Source organism: Erpetoichthys calabaricus, chromosome 3 (assembly GCF_900747795.2).
Source record: "Erpetoichthys calabaricus chromosome 3, fErpCal1.3, whole genome shotgun sequence".
Classification (NCBI taxonomy): Eukaryota; Metazoa; Chordata; class Cladistia; order Polypteriformes; family Polypteridae; genus Erpetoichthys; species Erpetoichthys calabaricus.
Window position 1 is genome coordinate 91,985,245 of NC_041396.2, and position 16,052 is coordinate 92,001,296.

Sequence of the window (16,052 nt, forward strand, 5' to 3'; positions counted from 1 at the left end):
CCGGAACGGTTGAGCCCCGGGTTAACAATGACCGCCACCAGTACTGTTAGCCAACAGGGTGCTGGCAGAAATTGGGCTACTGTTGGCCAAAGAAGAAGAATAAGAAGGAGAAGAAGAGGGGGGAGACATGTCCGGAGGCAGGAGGAGAGGAGGCAGGAAAAGAGAGGGTAGGAACTTTGAATGTTGGCAGTATGACTGGTAAGAGGAGAGAGTTAGCAGATATGATGGAGAGAAGGGAGGTTGATATATTTTGCGTGCAGGAGACTAAATGAAATAAGGCCAGGTGGATCGGAGGTGGATTCAAATTGTTCTGTCATGGTATGGATAGGAGGAGAAATGGAGTAGGGGTTATTCTGAAGGAGCAGTATGTCAAGAGTGTTTTGGAGGTGAAAAAAGTGTCAGACAGAGTAATTATTATGAAGCTGGAAATTGGAGGTGTGATGATGAATGTTGTTAGTGCATATGCCCCACAAGTTGGGTGTGCAAAGGATGAGAAACAAGATTTTTGGAGTGAGTTGGATGAAGTGATGAACAGTGTACCCAAGGGACAGAAAGTAGTGATTGGAGAGGATTTCAATGGACATGTTGGGTAAGGGAACAGAGGAGACGAGGAGGTGATGGGTAGGTATGGTGTCAAGGAGAGGACTGAAGAAGGTCAGAGGATAGTGGATTTTGTCAAAAGGATGGACATGGCTGTGGTGAATACGTATTTTAAGAAGGGGGAGGAACATTGGGTTATGTACAAGAGTGGAGGAAGATGCACACAGGTAGATTACATCCTATTCAGAAGAGTCAATCTGAAGGAGATTGAAGATTGCAAAGTGGTGGCAGGGGAAAGTGTAGTTAAGCAGCCTACGATGGTGGTCTGTAGGATGACATTAAAAATCAAGAAGAGGAAGAGAGTGAGGGCAGAGCCAAGGATTAAATGGTGGAAGATGAAAAAGGAAGACTGCAAGGTTGAGTTTAGGGAGAAGGTGAGACAGACACTGGGTGGTAGTGAAGAATTACCAGACAGTTGGGAAACTACAGCAGATGTAGTAAGGGTGATAGCAAGAAGGGTGCTTGGCGTGACATCTAGACAGAGGAAGGAGGAAAAAGAAACCTGGTGGTGGAATGGGGAAGTACAGAAGAGTATACAGCGGAAGAGGATGGCAAAGAAGTGGGATAGTCCGAGAGATGCAGAAAGTGGACAAGAGTACAAGGAGCTAAGGCGCAAGGTGAAGAGAGAGGTGGTAAAGGCTAAAGAAAATGCATATCATGAGTTGTATGAGAGGCTGGACACTAAGGAGGGAGAAAAGGACCTGTACCAATTGACTAGACAGAGGGACCGAGCTAGGAAAGATGTGTAGCAGGTTAGGGTGATAAAGGATAAAGATGGAAACGTACTCACAAGCGAGGAGAATGTGTTGAGCAGATGGAAAGAGTACTTTGAGTGGCTGATAAATAAGAAGAATGAGAGAGAGAAGAGGTTGGATGATGTGCAGATAGTGAATTAGGAAGTGCAACGGATTAGCAAGGAGGAAGTGAGGACAGCTATGAAGAGAATGAAGGAGGGAAAAGCCGTTGATCCAGATGACATACCTGTGGAAGCATGGAGGTGTTTAGGAGAGATGGCAGTGGAGTTTTTAACCAGATTATTTAATGGAATCTTGGAAAGTGAGAGGATGCCTGAGGAGTGGAGAAGAAGTGTACTGGTGCCGATATTTAAGAATAAGGGGGCTGTGCAGGACTGTTGTAACTACAGGGGGAAAAAAATTGATGAGCCACAGCATGAAGTTATGGGAAAGAGTAGTGGAAGCTAGGTTAAGAAGTGAGGTGATGATTAGTGAGCAGCAGTATGGTTTCATGCCAAGAAAGAACACCACAGATGCAATGTTTGCTCTTGGGGTGTTAATGGAGAAGTACAGAGAAGGCCAGAAGAAGTTGCATTGTGTCATTGTGGACCTGGAGAAAGCATATGACAGGGTGCCTCGAGAGGAGTTGTGGTATTGTATGAGGAAGTCAGGAGTGGCAGAGAAGTATGTTAGAGTTATACAGGATATGAATACGGGAGTTATGACCTTGGTGAGGTCTGCAGTAGGAGTGACGGATGCATTCAATGTGGAGGTGGGATTACATCATGGATCGGCTCTGAGCCCTTTCTTATTTGCGGTGATGGACAGGTTGACAGACGAGATTAGACAGGAGTCCCCATGGACTATGATGTTTGCTGATGACATTGTGATCTGTAGCGACAGTATGGAACAGGTTGAGGAGACCCTAGAGAGGGGATATATGCTCTAGAGAGGAGAGGAATGAAGGTCAGTATGAACAAGACAGAATACATGTGTGTAAATGAGAGGGAGGTCAGTGGAATGGTGAGGATACAAGGAGTAGAGTTGGCAAAGGTGGATGAGTTTAAAAACTTGGGATCAACAGTATATTGTAATGGGGATTGTGGAAGAGAGGTGAAAAAGAGAGTGCACGCTGGGTGGAATGGGTGGAGAAGAGTATCAACAGTAATTTGTGACAGACAGATATCAGCAAGAGTGAAACGGAAGGTCTATAGGATGGTAGTGAGACCAGCTATGTTATATGGGTTGGAGACAGTGGCACTGACCAGAAAGCCAGAGCTGGAGGTAGAAGAGTTAAAGATGCTATGATTTGCATTGGGTGTGACAAGGATGGATAGGATTAGAAATGAGTACATTAGAGGGTCAGCTAAAGTTGGACGGTTGGGAGACAAAATCAGAGAGGTGAAAATGGTTTGGACGTGTGCAGAGGAGAGGTGCTGAGTATATTGGGAGAAGAATGCTAAGGATAGAGCTGCCAGGTAAGAAAAAAAGAGGAAGGCCTAAGAGAAGGTTTATGGATGTGGTGAGAGAAGACATGCAGGTGATGGGTGTAACAGAACAAGATGCAGAGGACAGAAAGATATGGAAGAAGATGCTCCTAAAGGGAGCAGCCAAAAGAATAAGAAGAAGATAGCCATCACAACAGACAAGATCCTCCTCATTAAATGTTTTTAGTGTTCAGTGATTTTCATATCTGTAGATGATACAGTATGTATCATTGATTTCCAAAATGCAATGTGAATAAAAGTGTTTGCTGCATAACTAATTACTTCTGTCTTCAAAACAGAATCGGCTCCGTAGACAGCGTCTTCTTTAATTTGTGGAAGCCTCAGGACTTCTGTGTTAATGAGACAAAAAAAGTTGTATAGAAACTTTGTGAATTCATCCAGAAGTGGACATAGACATCACTGAAGTACTGACAAGAAGAAGCAGTTGGATAAGCACTTCTGGACCCAAACTGTCAAAAAAGCACCTGACTTTGTCGGCAACATCCGTCCTTCGTGAATGCATCTTGTCTTAAGCTGGCGAAGGATCAGTCAATAAGAAGTCGATAAAACTGCAGCACACCAGAATAAATCATTTATATAAATAGAATTATTAAAAGACTGAGCTTTTGTCATTTTTATATTCTTAAATCACTTTCCAATTATGTAATCCCAGTCACTGACAAGTTTCATGTTTCCCTGCTCCTTACCTGTCATGTTACCCAAAGCAGGTACCTGTTATCACTTGTCTCCAATCATCAACACCGAGTTTCATACAAGACTTTACCGGCCGTCCTGTCAGGACACATAAAATAAGGTACTCCTTTTCTCTGCATATGATATCAATATTAATAAAAGCAATATGGCAATAATGAGAAAAAGCACAAGATGTGAATACAGTATTTATGAGAAGAGTCTGGGTGTTAGGATGAGGAGGTGTCTTGTCTCCCATTACTTGAGCTCTCATTTGACGCCTCTCAGTATATCAGCCACACTGACATGCATTACACTGAAACCAAATGAAAAATACTGACAATGTACAAACATAAAAATATAAAGCTTAACATTTCAGACAAATGATGAGATTTGTTAATTATAAAAAATGCACCATAACTACTCAATGTGTTGTTTCTTTTTTGTTTATTCTCAATAAATGTTGCATATCTACATGGACAATGAATATGGGTAATATAAAATAATTCAGATTAAATTAAAATTAAACACTGTAAAAATATATTAATAAAGAAAATGAGAAGCATTGGCATATAAGAAATTTAAAAAACATTCATGAGCTGTGTTTTTAAAAAAAATATTTAAGTTATTAATATGGTAAAATTAGTTCTTCAAACGAAAACAGAAAGATTTTGGTTGAGGTCAAAAAATGTTATAAATTAATTCAGAGCAACAGACATACGGATTGAGCTACCAAGCAAGGTATTGAGGAATTTTGATGTATTAACTCAGGAGTATTTTGAAAGGTAAAAGAAATTGAAATTGACAAGTTGAGTTCTGGTGAATGTTCTTATGTTATCTTTACCTTCAACGACTGTGTCCTTAATTGTAAAAAGACTTATCACAGAAGTTCAATATAATCTCTCTTAAAAAATAAATGTTGCAACAAACTGTACGGTACATGCATTAGTGTTAAAGTTTGTCCCAACACTGGCCCCACATGTTGATATCTTAATACTTTTGGTTGAGGGGATAAGAACTGCTTTGATCTGAACAAACATACTCCCACAATGTCAATCTTATTTTTTTACAATTTCAAAGAATCTGTGAAATCATCATCATAAAGTGACGTGTACAAGATATGTTGGGGTGTATATAAAGGTGGACACAGCTGCTTCTTTACTCTGATCAGTTTAGAGTTCAGTGGCAAAGGTTTGTCAAGCTTACATACCAAAATGAAGTGGTCTGTTGTTCTGCTGGCCATCTTTGGGTTTTCAGAATGTTTACACAGGTAAGTCAAACCATATCATTTCTTTCACATTTTTATATGCAGTTTTTGTTATCTGAAGCACTTTTATTAACCTTCATGCTTTAATGTGTCTGGCAGTTAAATCGATTCTGGGTTAAGACTTTTGTCACCTCTAAATTCAGTGATTAATGTAGAATGCTTTAAAATGGAATGGGTGAAGTGGTCAGCATGAAGGATTTTTTGGAATAAAATGTCTCTATTACTATATTGTACTGCCTTTGACCAAACTCGGTTTTACTGTGTGTATTTTATTGTCATATGCTATTTTATTTATTTACTGTGTGTTTATTTTAAAAAATAACAGCTTGAATTGATCTGTTGAGTTGTCCACCTTAAAGTTTGACCAAAAGTGTCATATTAAAAGGGCAAACACAGCATGTGACAGAGAGATTAGTCAGTATGGTGGTGCCTTCTTATAAAACTTTCCTTGTGGGATGTATATATACAGGGTGAGTCAAAATCATGTTAACATTTGAATGGTGGAAACAATTTATTTACAAAACCTCAACCTGTTCGCCATCATGTTCAACACACAAAACCAACGATCAACACTACCATTTAAAGCTCGGAGACACATTTCACGGGGAATAGATGATACCACAGTCCATATTCTGTCCTTCAGGTCATTGATATCACAAACTTTCCTGCTATACACAGGCTCCTTCACCATACCCCATAACCAGAAATCACAGGGTGTCAAATCAGGGGAATGTGGAGGCCATGGCAATGGTCCATCACAACCTATCCATCGACCTGGAAAGGTGTGGTCGAGATAAAAATAATCCATTAGTGTTAACATAATTTTGACTCACCCTGTAGTATAAAGTGTGCACAAGGTGACATGCTGCATTTTTTATTAAACACTAACATGGCTGGAAATGCAAATATATTTTCTATCTATATAATACAGTTGAGTCAACAGAAAAGACAAAAAAAATATGTGTATGGCGGTGACAGAAGTCAAATAATTGGTGGAAGGATAGCCAACCCTGACACTGACAAGTTTTAAAAATAAGCTCAGTGCTCTTAACAGTGTGGGTGAAGGTGACCTACCATGTCCTTCATTAGACTATTACATCATTGGCATCATGTTACATCACTAAAGTTCTTTTTGGAAGTGTGGAAGTTTTTGTTGAGTCATTATGTTTCCATTTTGAAAGTTTCCATTTTCAAGGCAATTTCAAATTTCTTCAATTTCAATTTCAAGGCAATCAAGGCAGTTTCCATTCTGAGTACAGGTTAGTGGTTTCGGTGTGCTGTGCTTTACAGATAAATGCAAGCTGAAACTGCAGACACATTATAATACTAACTGGCTAAATCATATATGGATACTATGTATACATAGGGCCGGATTAAGGTGGGTGCTATTGATGCTGCAGCATTAGGCCCATTTTCTGAAATAGGCCCAGATGTACGGTGAGTGTCGAATGCACATGCACCAATGCCGAGAAAAAATAGGTCTTTTATGCGCTGCAGCATCAGGCCCAATTTCGTCTTAATCCAGCCCTGTGTATACATGAAACACAACCTAAAGGTTGTCTTTGACAAAACTGCCAGTCATCATGAATTGTAACAGATTTTGAATATCAATAAAGTGGGACACTTTAAAAGGTCCAAGAACCAGATCCAGCCCATGAGCCTTGAGTCTAATGTGCTTCTTGCTTTCTGTCATTTGATAAGTATTAATAGTAAGATATCATAATTTGAATAAGCCATACAATATGGTGAGCAATAAAAATAGAAAGTAGGTTGTGTTTAGCACATGTCCTAATGCTATCAAGCACTGCTCTTGAGCAGCCCTTGCAAACTCTTCAGAAAATGGCATATAAGGTTCTGTAACGGTTTATTAATCTAAAATTGCCTGACTATCTTCTCCAATTGCTATGTCATCTAAGGAAGTTTTATCTCTATTATGTGTCATGTTAAGACAAAACACTATAGCTCCTTTGACTTCTCTGACTGACTGATTTATACTTTAGATGTGTCTTGGAAAGACAATTATTTGAACTTTTTGATAGTGACTTCTCTTGAAAATACTTAATTATTTTGGGTAATAGAAATAAATGTCATGATATTCTGATTTCAAATGTTTTACATGTGTCTCATTCTTTGGTTATATCAGGAATTCCAGTTTTTGTAACTTCCCCTCCTCCTTGTTATACAGTATATAACTAGCCCTGCCATGCTTTCCTATACTATACTTACCTATCAACTTACCTTTCACATCAGCATCTCATGCAGGAGTTAACACTACAGACCTGGGCTTTGGTAATTACCCACTGTTTGTTCGAGATATCACATCTCAGCAACCTTAAAGAGTACAAGGAAAACTACCTTATACAGCAAAATATAATTAAAAAAAAACTGAAATATTTCTTTGTCTTGTAGGATCCCATTGTACAAGGGCAAATCTGCCAGAGAAGCTCTCAAAGAGAAAGGCCTACTGGAAGAGTTCATGAAGAATCATCCCTACAACCCATCCATCAAGTTCAACCCTGCTTTGGCCAAGATTACTAATGAGCCTCTCACCAATGACTATGATGTCAGTCTCTGTTTGACAATTTGAAAAGCACAAATTTGTATCCACAAAATTCCTCAGTTCAGGCTGTGTTAAAAAAACCTTTTTGTTTCTCCACAGCTTGACTACTATGGAATCATCTCCATTGGAACACCACCCCAGTTCTTCAAGGTCATCTTTGACACTGGCTCCTCCAACCTCTGGGTACCTTCTATCTACTGTAAAAGCATTGCCTGTGGTAAGTCTCAGTTCAGTACACCAACACCAAGTATTACATTTACAACAAAGATATTGAAGCATAAAGATGCAGTTTACAACAAACTCTCTGTGAGATTCAAGGTCAAGGTTAAGGTGAACTTAAAGTATAGAAGACTCTACACTATTTTGGGATAACATTTTAATAACATATTAACTATTTTGGAAGTTTTGGGATATTTCCCACTTGGAGACTGAAATTTGTTACACTGATAATAGTGAAATATAAAGCTGGTATTGACTTCTTTGTTGAGATGTAAAATCTCAGTTGATCCTATGTTAAACAAACAGTGTATTAATTTGATGGAATCTGGCAGCCACCTTTTCTTGCTATTTAATAAAATATAAACATATTAATCCTCATACACCACATCTTGATAGAGCTCAGTCAGACCTAATACAGCAGTTCTCGTCTTCTAAAATTGGGGAATATTCAAGCACTGCTGCCACTCAGCTCCAAGGACCAGGATTAGACTTCCAGGCAACTCACTGTTTGTTTGTGGTTTCTACATTCTGCTCATAATCATTTAGATTTTGTGATATTCTTCCATGTATTAAAGATACACTGGCTAGGTGATTATGATTATAATTCGGTATTAACATGCTGCTCTATGATAGATTGGCATCTTATCAACACTGTTTTGGATCCAGAATTTGAATGGAAGGGTGGATTGGAATTTTATAACTTAATTTTAAAATGTATACTATGTCTTGTTACTGCCATTAATATTGATCTCAACTGAGTGAAAAATGGAGTCATTCACCATAGCGTTGCCTTTTACACTAAAATTATAATTAAATATGTTGTAATGAAAACATGACATATTGTTCCCATGTCTGAGTGAGTTTTCTTTGGGTAGATTAGGTTTGTTTCTGTCCCTAATTTTGTACTTTTTTTTTCCCTAACCATGTCCCTAATGATTGTTGTTAAGTCAACTGCCAAATCTCAGTTGGCACTTGTTTAATGTCAATATGGGCAGAGGAGTAATGGTTGGTTAACATCTTCTTGTTGATGCATTCAAGATAGACATTGGCTCCTGGAATGCTGAATTAGACTAGACAGAAGAATGGTATGTTATCCATCCATCCATTCATTTTCTTATCCAGGGCAGGGAAGCTATATTATGTTATGTTATGTTGGCATATTATAAAACCACACCTTCCCCCAATACATACCTTAAGGCCTTAAGAAGTTAAAAGCCTTTCAAAAAGCAGCAGTTTGAAATTTAAAATCTAAATAAAAGTAAGCTAACAACTTTGATCCTAGTCTAAACAATGCTACACTAACTGTTGCATGACATTTTTAATATGTATTTTTTCTTTCCAGCAAACCACACTAAATTTAACCCTGCTCAGTCATCCACCTTCAGGTCCACCTCCCAGGACATCTCTATTGAGTATGGCACTGGCGCAATGAGTGGAATCCTTGGATATGACACAGTTACTGTGAGTATAAGCCAGCCTTCTGAAATCTCTGACTGCTTACATTTTTCCAGCATAGTGATCTCACTTAAACTGGTCACTAGTTATTAGAATGGAGCTCAAACTCTTTCAGCCATTCCAAATTTCTGAAGAAGAATGATGTTTGTGTGTGTGTGTGTGTGTGTGTGTGTCCAACACTGGGTCATTCAGTTTTGTCAAACAGGCTTCCTCAGACATTGTAAAGGAACAGCAGGAATTACACAATTGATGGATGATGCTCCTGCCTCTTGGTATATAATTGATTATGCTCCTTGTAATTTTAGTGATATATAATTGTTTACATGGACAGTGTCAACACTAATTTGCAGAGACTCATTTTCAGAGTTCAGTTATCATTACCATCTCAGTGTTGCTGTTGTGAATGCAAATTTCTAACATTTGTAATGTGAACTTTCATTTAGATCGGTAGCATTGTGGACACCAACCAAATGTTTGGACTTAGTGAGGATGAACCTGGAAGCACCTTCTACTATGCAGAATTTGATGGAATCCTTGGGCTTGCCTATCCTTCAATCTCTGCTTCAGATGCAACCCCAGTCTTTGACAACATGATGAATAAGGGTCTTATCACTCAGGACCTTTTCTCTTTCTATTTGAGCAGGTAAAGGATTCATTGAAAAAAGTGGATGAATTGGAATGTGATAATCCAGGAAAAAAAACTGTGATGAGGAAATAGTGTAGCCTTGAGTTCTTATATATTTTGAAAATTGTTATGAGTAAATAAGGGCAATAGTTGAACTATCTACCATGACAGTGTAAGTGATACACAATAGGATACCTATATGATTCAGGTGTAATACTGCAAACTGCAACTGCAAGTAGGTGACCCTTACACATTTTTAACAGTTCTTCTGCACACCATCTAAACAAATTCTGTAAAGTGTGGATGTTGTTTCTGCCAAAAAAAAGCTGAATTGTGTAATTATAGATTCTACAATAGTAAGGTCATTATTATCTTGTATACAAAGCATAGTGAGATTTTAACTTGCACATGCTAATCGAAATGCAACATGTCGCCACTCTCTGGCACAAAAGTTTGCGAATATATGACCTATTATCATTCTATTATGTCTTACTATATCATATCACTTACTATCATATACTTAAACATTTCAAAATATTTTTCAAATTTTAGCAAACACAAAAAATTGTAAAGAACAGTAATAAAATAGTAAAGCATTTTAGAAGGTGCTAAGAATTGACACTATTATATCATATGAAAATTACTTTTAGTACAGATTTTAGGAATTTAAATAAAGATCAGGTTAAGGAGTCATGAATTGTTTTGGTTTTGTGAGATTCGTTGCCTCTTTATCAGAAACTGGGAGTAATTTTTAACAGTCAGAACAGTATTTTTGGAAGAAATGGCAATTAAGGCAAAAGCAGAAGTTGAATTCTTTAATAATCAGTTTATAATTCAATGATTAATTATAAGTACCCCAACTGAAATTTAGTTAGTTAGAATACTTTATTTTTCAGACATACGCATGATATAGCATATTAAAAATGTGGTGTAACATAACTTTTTCAAACCTCTTTAATTTACTTTAGCACTTTTAAGAATTATTTAGTGCTGCTGCCTTACAGTTCCAAAGAGTTTGGTTCAAATTCTGATTACTGTCTGCATGGAATTTGTTTCTTTTCCCATGATTTTTCTCCAAAACTGTCTGCTGCAAATCATGGTGTATATGAGAAACTTTCTGCATTTGCTGATATTTACTAATCAGTCCCTAGAGAACTGTTATCCATGTTAATGTGGGTTTAGTATGAGCCTCAACCATTATAATGCATGTATATATTTTCGTATGTGAGTACAACCTAAAATATTATGTTATCTATACACACTAGGAACAGTGAGACAGGCAGTATAGTGACGTTTGGTGGAATCGATCCTGCCTACTACACTGGCAACATCCAATGGATCCCTGTGACTTCAGAGGACTACTGGCAAATCACTGTGCAGACGTAAGTTCTTAATTTTATTTACTGTGATTAGCACATACACAGGATTTCAGAAATATACAAAGACATCTGCATATTTTCTCTCAGAAAATGAATGAATGTCTTTCATTTTTATATTAAAAGAGAGAGATGTGTAGGCTACCATTGTAACAGCCAAGCCCTGGTGTCTTATCTTGGTTTCTGCAAATCACTTGTATAGTCTTCAGCATTATTATGGGTAATTACTGACAGCTCTGTGTTGTTTATTTTAATTGGTGATACTAAATTGGTCACACCTAAGACAAAAATTATTCAGTTCCTGGGTTTTCAGAAATGATCACAGGTTTACTGAAGATGAGATCTAGACAGATTTATTCAAGAAAAACAACAGACAAAAGCAATTGAACTATTTAAAATATAAAATATGTCAAATGAACAGGAACCATTTCATTACTTTAGGTCTTTTGGTTAGCTAATCTATTGTAAAGAATTTGTAGGTTAATTGTGAAAATCATACAGAAACTGAGAGATCTGGTTAATATTTTTCTGTATTTTCTTTTCCAGCATAAAGATCAACGGAAAGGTAGTTGCCTGTGAGTCTGGCTGTGCAGCTATTGTGGATACTGGCACTTCAGCGCTTGTGGGAGATCCCAGCAGTATTAACAACATTATGTCTTTGGTAGGGATCCACATGGATCAGAATGGGCAGGTAATGTTCAGAAAACTCCGCTCTAACCTCTCTTCTAAAAATTGCTGTTTTTCGAAACTTTAAAAATGTAGATAACCGCAGATCAATTGGATTATAAATATTCATCATCTAAGATAAAGTCAGTCAGCTCCAAATGAATAGTCACCCTCATTTTGTTAACTGAGAGATATTTGTTTCATGAATAGGTAGCAAAGATTACCTTCATTTTATTTATTAAATTATGCTAGCTGTGTTACCCAGCGTCACCTGAGAAACTTTCTCTAATTTTCAGTTATAGTGCCATTCTTTAATTAGATGTATCACAAGTACTATGTAACAAACTAAGTACTTTACTCTATACAATATTTGGATTTTTTCTTTATCAGGGGCTAATATTATTAGTTCACTTAAGCTGCTTACTGTTGAACATGCTGTATACAGTCGTTGGTGGTGCTGGAATGAAAGAAATAGCAGTAAATCTCCAATTTAAAAGAGATAACTAATAACAGTATTCAGGAATGTCACATAGGTGATTTAAACTTGATTTGATAATAAACTCACCATTAGCATCAAAGTATAAAATTAGTATTGCCTCAGTGGCTTTGAATAAATGTCTACCAACAAAAAAAAAAAGTTACTAATTGATTTTACTCACTGAAACACCCACCATCCTATTCTCTTTTTGTCACATTCTGAAAAACAGCATCTCCTTCAGCTAAGAAAATAATTGTGCTTCATTTTGTTCAAACGTGGCTTGGCTCCATTAGTAAATTTAAGGCTTTTTTTTACATTTATCTTTTTTTTAGTTTCCTCTTTTTTATTTCAAAAAGTGCTTAAGGTTGATCATTGATTGGTATTGCAAACTTAATGATAATATGCAGATGCTCAACAGTGTTAGGTTTTTCAAAAATGCAAGGCTATACACTGATAAGAAAATGTAGTGTAATCAATTTCAAATTTATTGTTACATGCGCCACATCCCTTCATTAGTGCTATACACTATTTTCCCCATTTCTAATTTTGTTCGTTTCAACAAGAGAACCCTCCTCCCTCTCGCTGCTCTTCAAATCATGCTATGTTCATGAAGTTGGAAACTCTCCACTCTTCAAATTCTGTCTATGAGTTATCAAAGAACTTTAAAAAGGTAAAGTTGGATCCCAAGGCCATAAACCTTGAGAAACTTTTTCTGTAAGATAAACACTGTAATCTAACAAGACAATGAAATTGTTATCCAAAAGTAGTTGTAGAAAAAGAAACGCAGCAGTTGGTACCTTTGATGACATGCCACTTTTATCAAGGCTCTTGTTTACAGTAAACTTTGTGAGTACTGATGAAGTTGTCCACACATCGGCATTTGCACTAGGTTACAAATAAGTTGGGGTGGAGGTTAATGAATATTAAACAAATTTCTTATTGGATCTGTAGTGTGGAATTGACTAAGCTCACAGTCACAGCATCTAGCAAGCACTTACTAAACATGTCTTCTTTGAACTTCATCAAACCTTCCTTCTGCAGAAGGCTTTCTTATATGTCCTTTGTATAATCCAGCATACCACATTTCCATGAGTGATCACTGTCAGTGCAGTGATGAAATGTTGGACTTGGTGTGTTAGCTTTATTAGCAACAATTATCAACAAATAAAATCAAGGGTCAGCTAAATTTATTTTTTCTACAACATCAACAAATTTCAATCAAAATTCGTCATAACATTTTTGAGATTTTGTGGTATTTACTTTTTCTATTGTGCAGGGGTTTTAGCAATAAATGTTTATATATAGAAATGCTCTTTCTTATTGGATTCTACTGCCTTTGATGAACCATCCTGCCGAAATTCAGCTAAATGGGAAAGTGTTTTTGTTGATGAGCTAGTGAATCAGTCATGCAAATTATATTATATTATATTATATTATATTATATTATATTATATTATATTATATTATATTATATTATATTATATTATATTATATTTATTTTCTCATATTGTTTTTTTTTTTTAGTACTCTGTGAACTGCAACAACATTGGCTCAATGCCTGATGTCACCTTCGTCATCAATGGAGCTGAATTTCCCCTCCCCGCTTCTGCTTATATAACGCAGGTAAGGACAAATTGGATTAACATAATAAATCTTAAAATGTAATCCCAGTTTTCGGAAACTTTCTGTGGTGTAGAGTACTGTCAGTTGTTTAGTGTGTCTTTCAGGTTAACCTTTTAAATCCATGAATCTTGGAATAATATTAAAACTGAAAATGTATTTTCTTTGCTTCATTTTATATAATACATTTTCATCTGTGAAGTAAATTTCCAGTGCATACGTTTATCCTATAAGGTGCCCTTACACCTATTTTGTAGCCCATGGATGACACTTTAAATTTCACAAATTTAAAGTTCATGTGTAAGTGCTGTGCAGCCATCCAATGTTACAGGCTTCTTTCCACAGACAGCAGGGTGTGCTGATATGGCTAGTGTAATGTTAGACATGGTGGTTTAAAATAATACATATTCTAAAATTAATTTGTTATGTATTATCCTTTTGCAGACCAGCTTTGATTGCACTTCAGGCTTCGACCCCACTGGTGACGATGGCTGGATCCTGGGTGATGTCTTCATCCGGGAATGGTACACCATCTTTGATAGAGCTAACAACATGGTCGGTCTGGCCAAAGCTGTTTAGGCCAATCAGCCTCCTATAATAACATCAAAAATGCATGATCATGAATGGATTCCAAATTTAAAAAATTAACATTGGATAAATGTGTCTGTAATTCAATAAGCATTATGTTAAACTCAACTGTAACAATGTTAACATTGCTTTCTTCATGAAATCAGTCCTTGAGTAAATAGTCAGATATGTAGTCCTGTCAAGATTTTACTTAATAAAATAAGTATCTACATGTTAAAGACCAAAAGAGTGTGTGGATTCTGAGAACAACATATATTAGAGTGGAAAAGAGTAGCTTGTGTGCTGAAGACTGGCTGATAAAGAAGTATAACTTACTTTGACTGAAAGTGATCACTACATCAAAATGTATATACTACGAACAAGACAAAAGATAACATTCGAATTGATCATTGAACAATTTGTGTATCTGAAAAGAACTTAAATAAAGCATTTAAAAAGGACTTTCTTGCTCTTTTCATTGGTGTGATAAAATGTAATCTTAATCTATGCTATTATTAGCATATTTTAACACATTTATATCAGATAGAAATTACACATATACATATCCATTCACTGGGTGTTGATCTCACTTAATCCTGGATGGCGGCACCGGTCCTTCACAGTGTCCACTCACACACAGACCCACCATCAGTCCTTACAGGCTAATTTAAAGTCACACATCAACCCAACTCATACAAATCTGGAAGAGGAAATGTCACATCTGGAATGCACTGCCTTTCGCTCTGTTTCTGTTCTTTACACTCTCAACTAATAAGGATTCCTCAGGAAGCATGTCTCCTGTAAAAACGCATCTCCGTCTATAACATATGTCTCTCGTGTTTATGCTTTAAATGGTTATGCATTAATACAATGTGATGAAAACGTTTCGAGACTGACCTAATCGGACAAAATCAAGCAAGTTTTATTTTTCAAGAAAATCCTTGGGAACATTAATACACTTGTTATAACATTCACAGGTTTTTTTATGCCACTCAGATAAAATGTTTTTTTTATTATGCATCCACACTTCTCTAGATGATTTGACATATTCACAAGGAGCATCCCATGGAGGTAATCCTTCAGGTTGGTACAGGTGGTAGATACACCAGGACAGGTCTGGACAACAGGGTAAGTGCAGCCCCTTTTTGAGCCCTCAGTTTTGTTGAGTATTCTTGCATCCCACATAGTGTTAGCAGGTGAGTTATTATGAACCACAAGAGGAATGGTCAACAGCTTTCCTCCCCACTTCTCCATAACTGACTGTTGCAAATGAGTGCAATATTGACTAATATTCATTCTTGACATAATAAAAAATGTGAACTTATGTCTCACATCATGAAGTCCTTTGAGAGCCTGGTCTTGGACTATATGAGTCCTCTTGTGGTAGACCTCCTGGACCCATTTCATTTTGCCTATCGGACAAAGATTGGAGTGGAGGGCGCAATTATGGTGTGCTCATCATCACACCAATGAAAGGCTTACTCTCATCTGGACAAAGCTGGCAGCACTTTGAGGATTATGTTTCCTGATTTCTCCAGTGCCTTCAGTACCATCCAGTCATTCCTTTTAAGGGGTAAACTAAGAGATATGCAGGTGGATGAACCTATGGTTTACGTTTGTGAGACTCAAGGATTGTGTCTTTGATTTGAATGTGAGCAATAATCAAGTACCACAAGGAACAGTCATGTGTCCTTTTCTGTTCACTCTG

The 16,052-nt window shown here is 36.9% G+C and overlaps 1 protein-coding gene across 1 annotated transcript; it reads left to right on the top strand.

Moving 5' to 3' along the window:
• The first annotated feature begins 4,685 nt into the window (after positions 1–4,685).
• Positions 4,686–14,805, top strand: LOC114648228 (pepsin A-like). The gene is made up of 9 exons (XM_028797126.2): positions 4,686–4,781; positions 7,188–7,341; positions 7,438–7,555; positions 8,900–9,018; positions 9,456–9,655; positions 10,903–11,019; positions 11,560–11,704; positions 13,682–13,780; positions 14,222–14,805. Exons 1-9 carry the CDS (start codon positions 4,726–4,728, stop codon positions 14,354–14,356), a joined length of 1,143 nt encoding a protein of 380 aa, XP_028652959.1. The 5' UTR covers positions 4,686–4,725; the 3' UTR covers positions 14,357–14,805.
• The last annotated feature ends 1,247 nt before the right edge of the window (positions 14,806–16,052 follow it).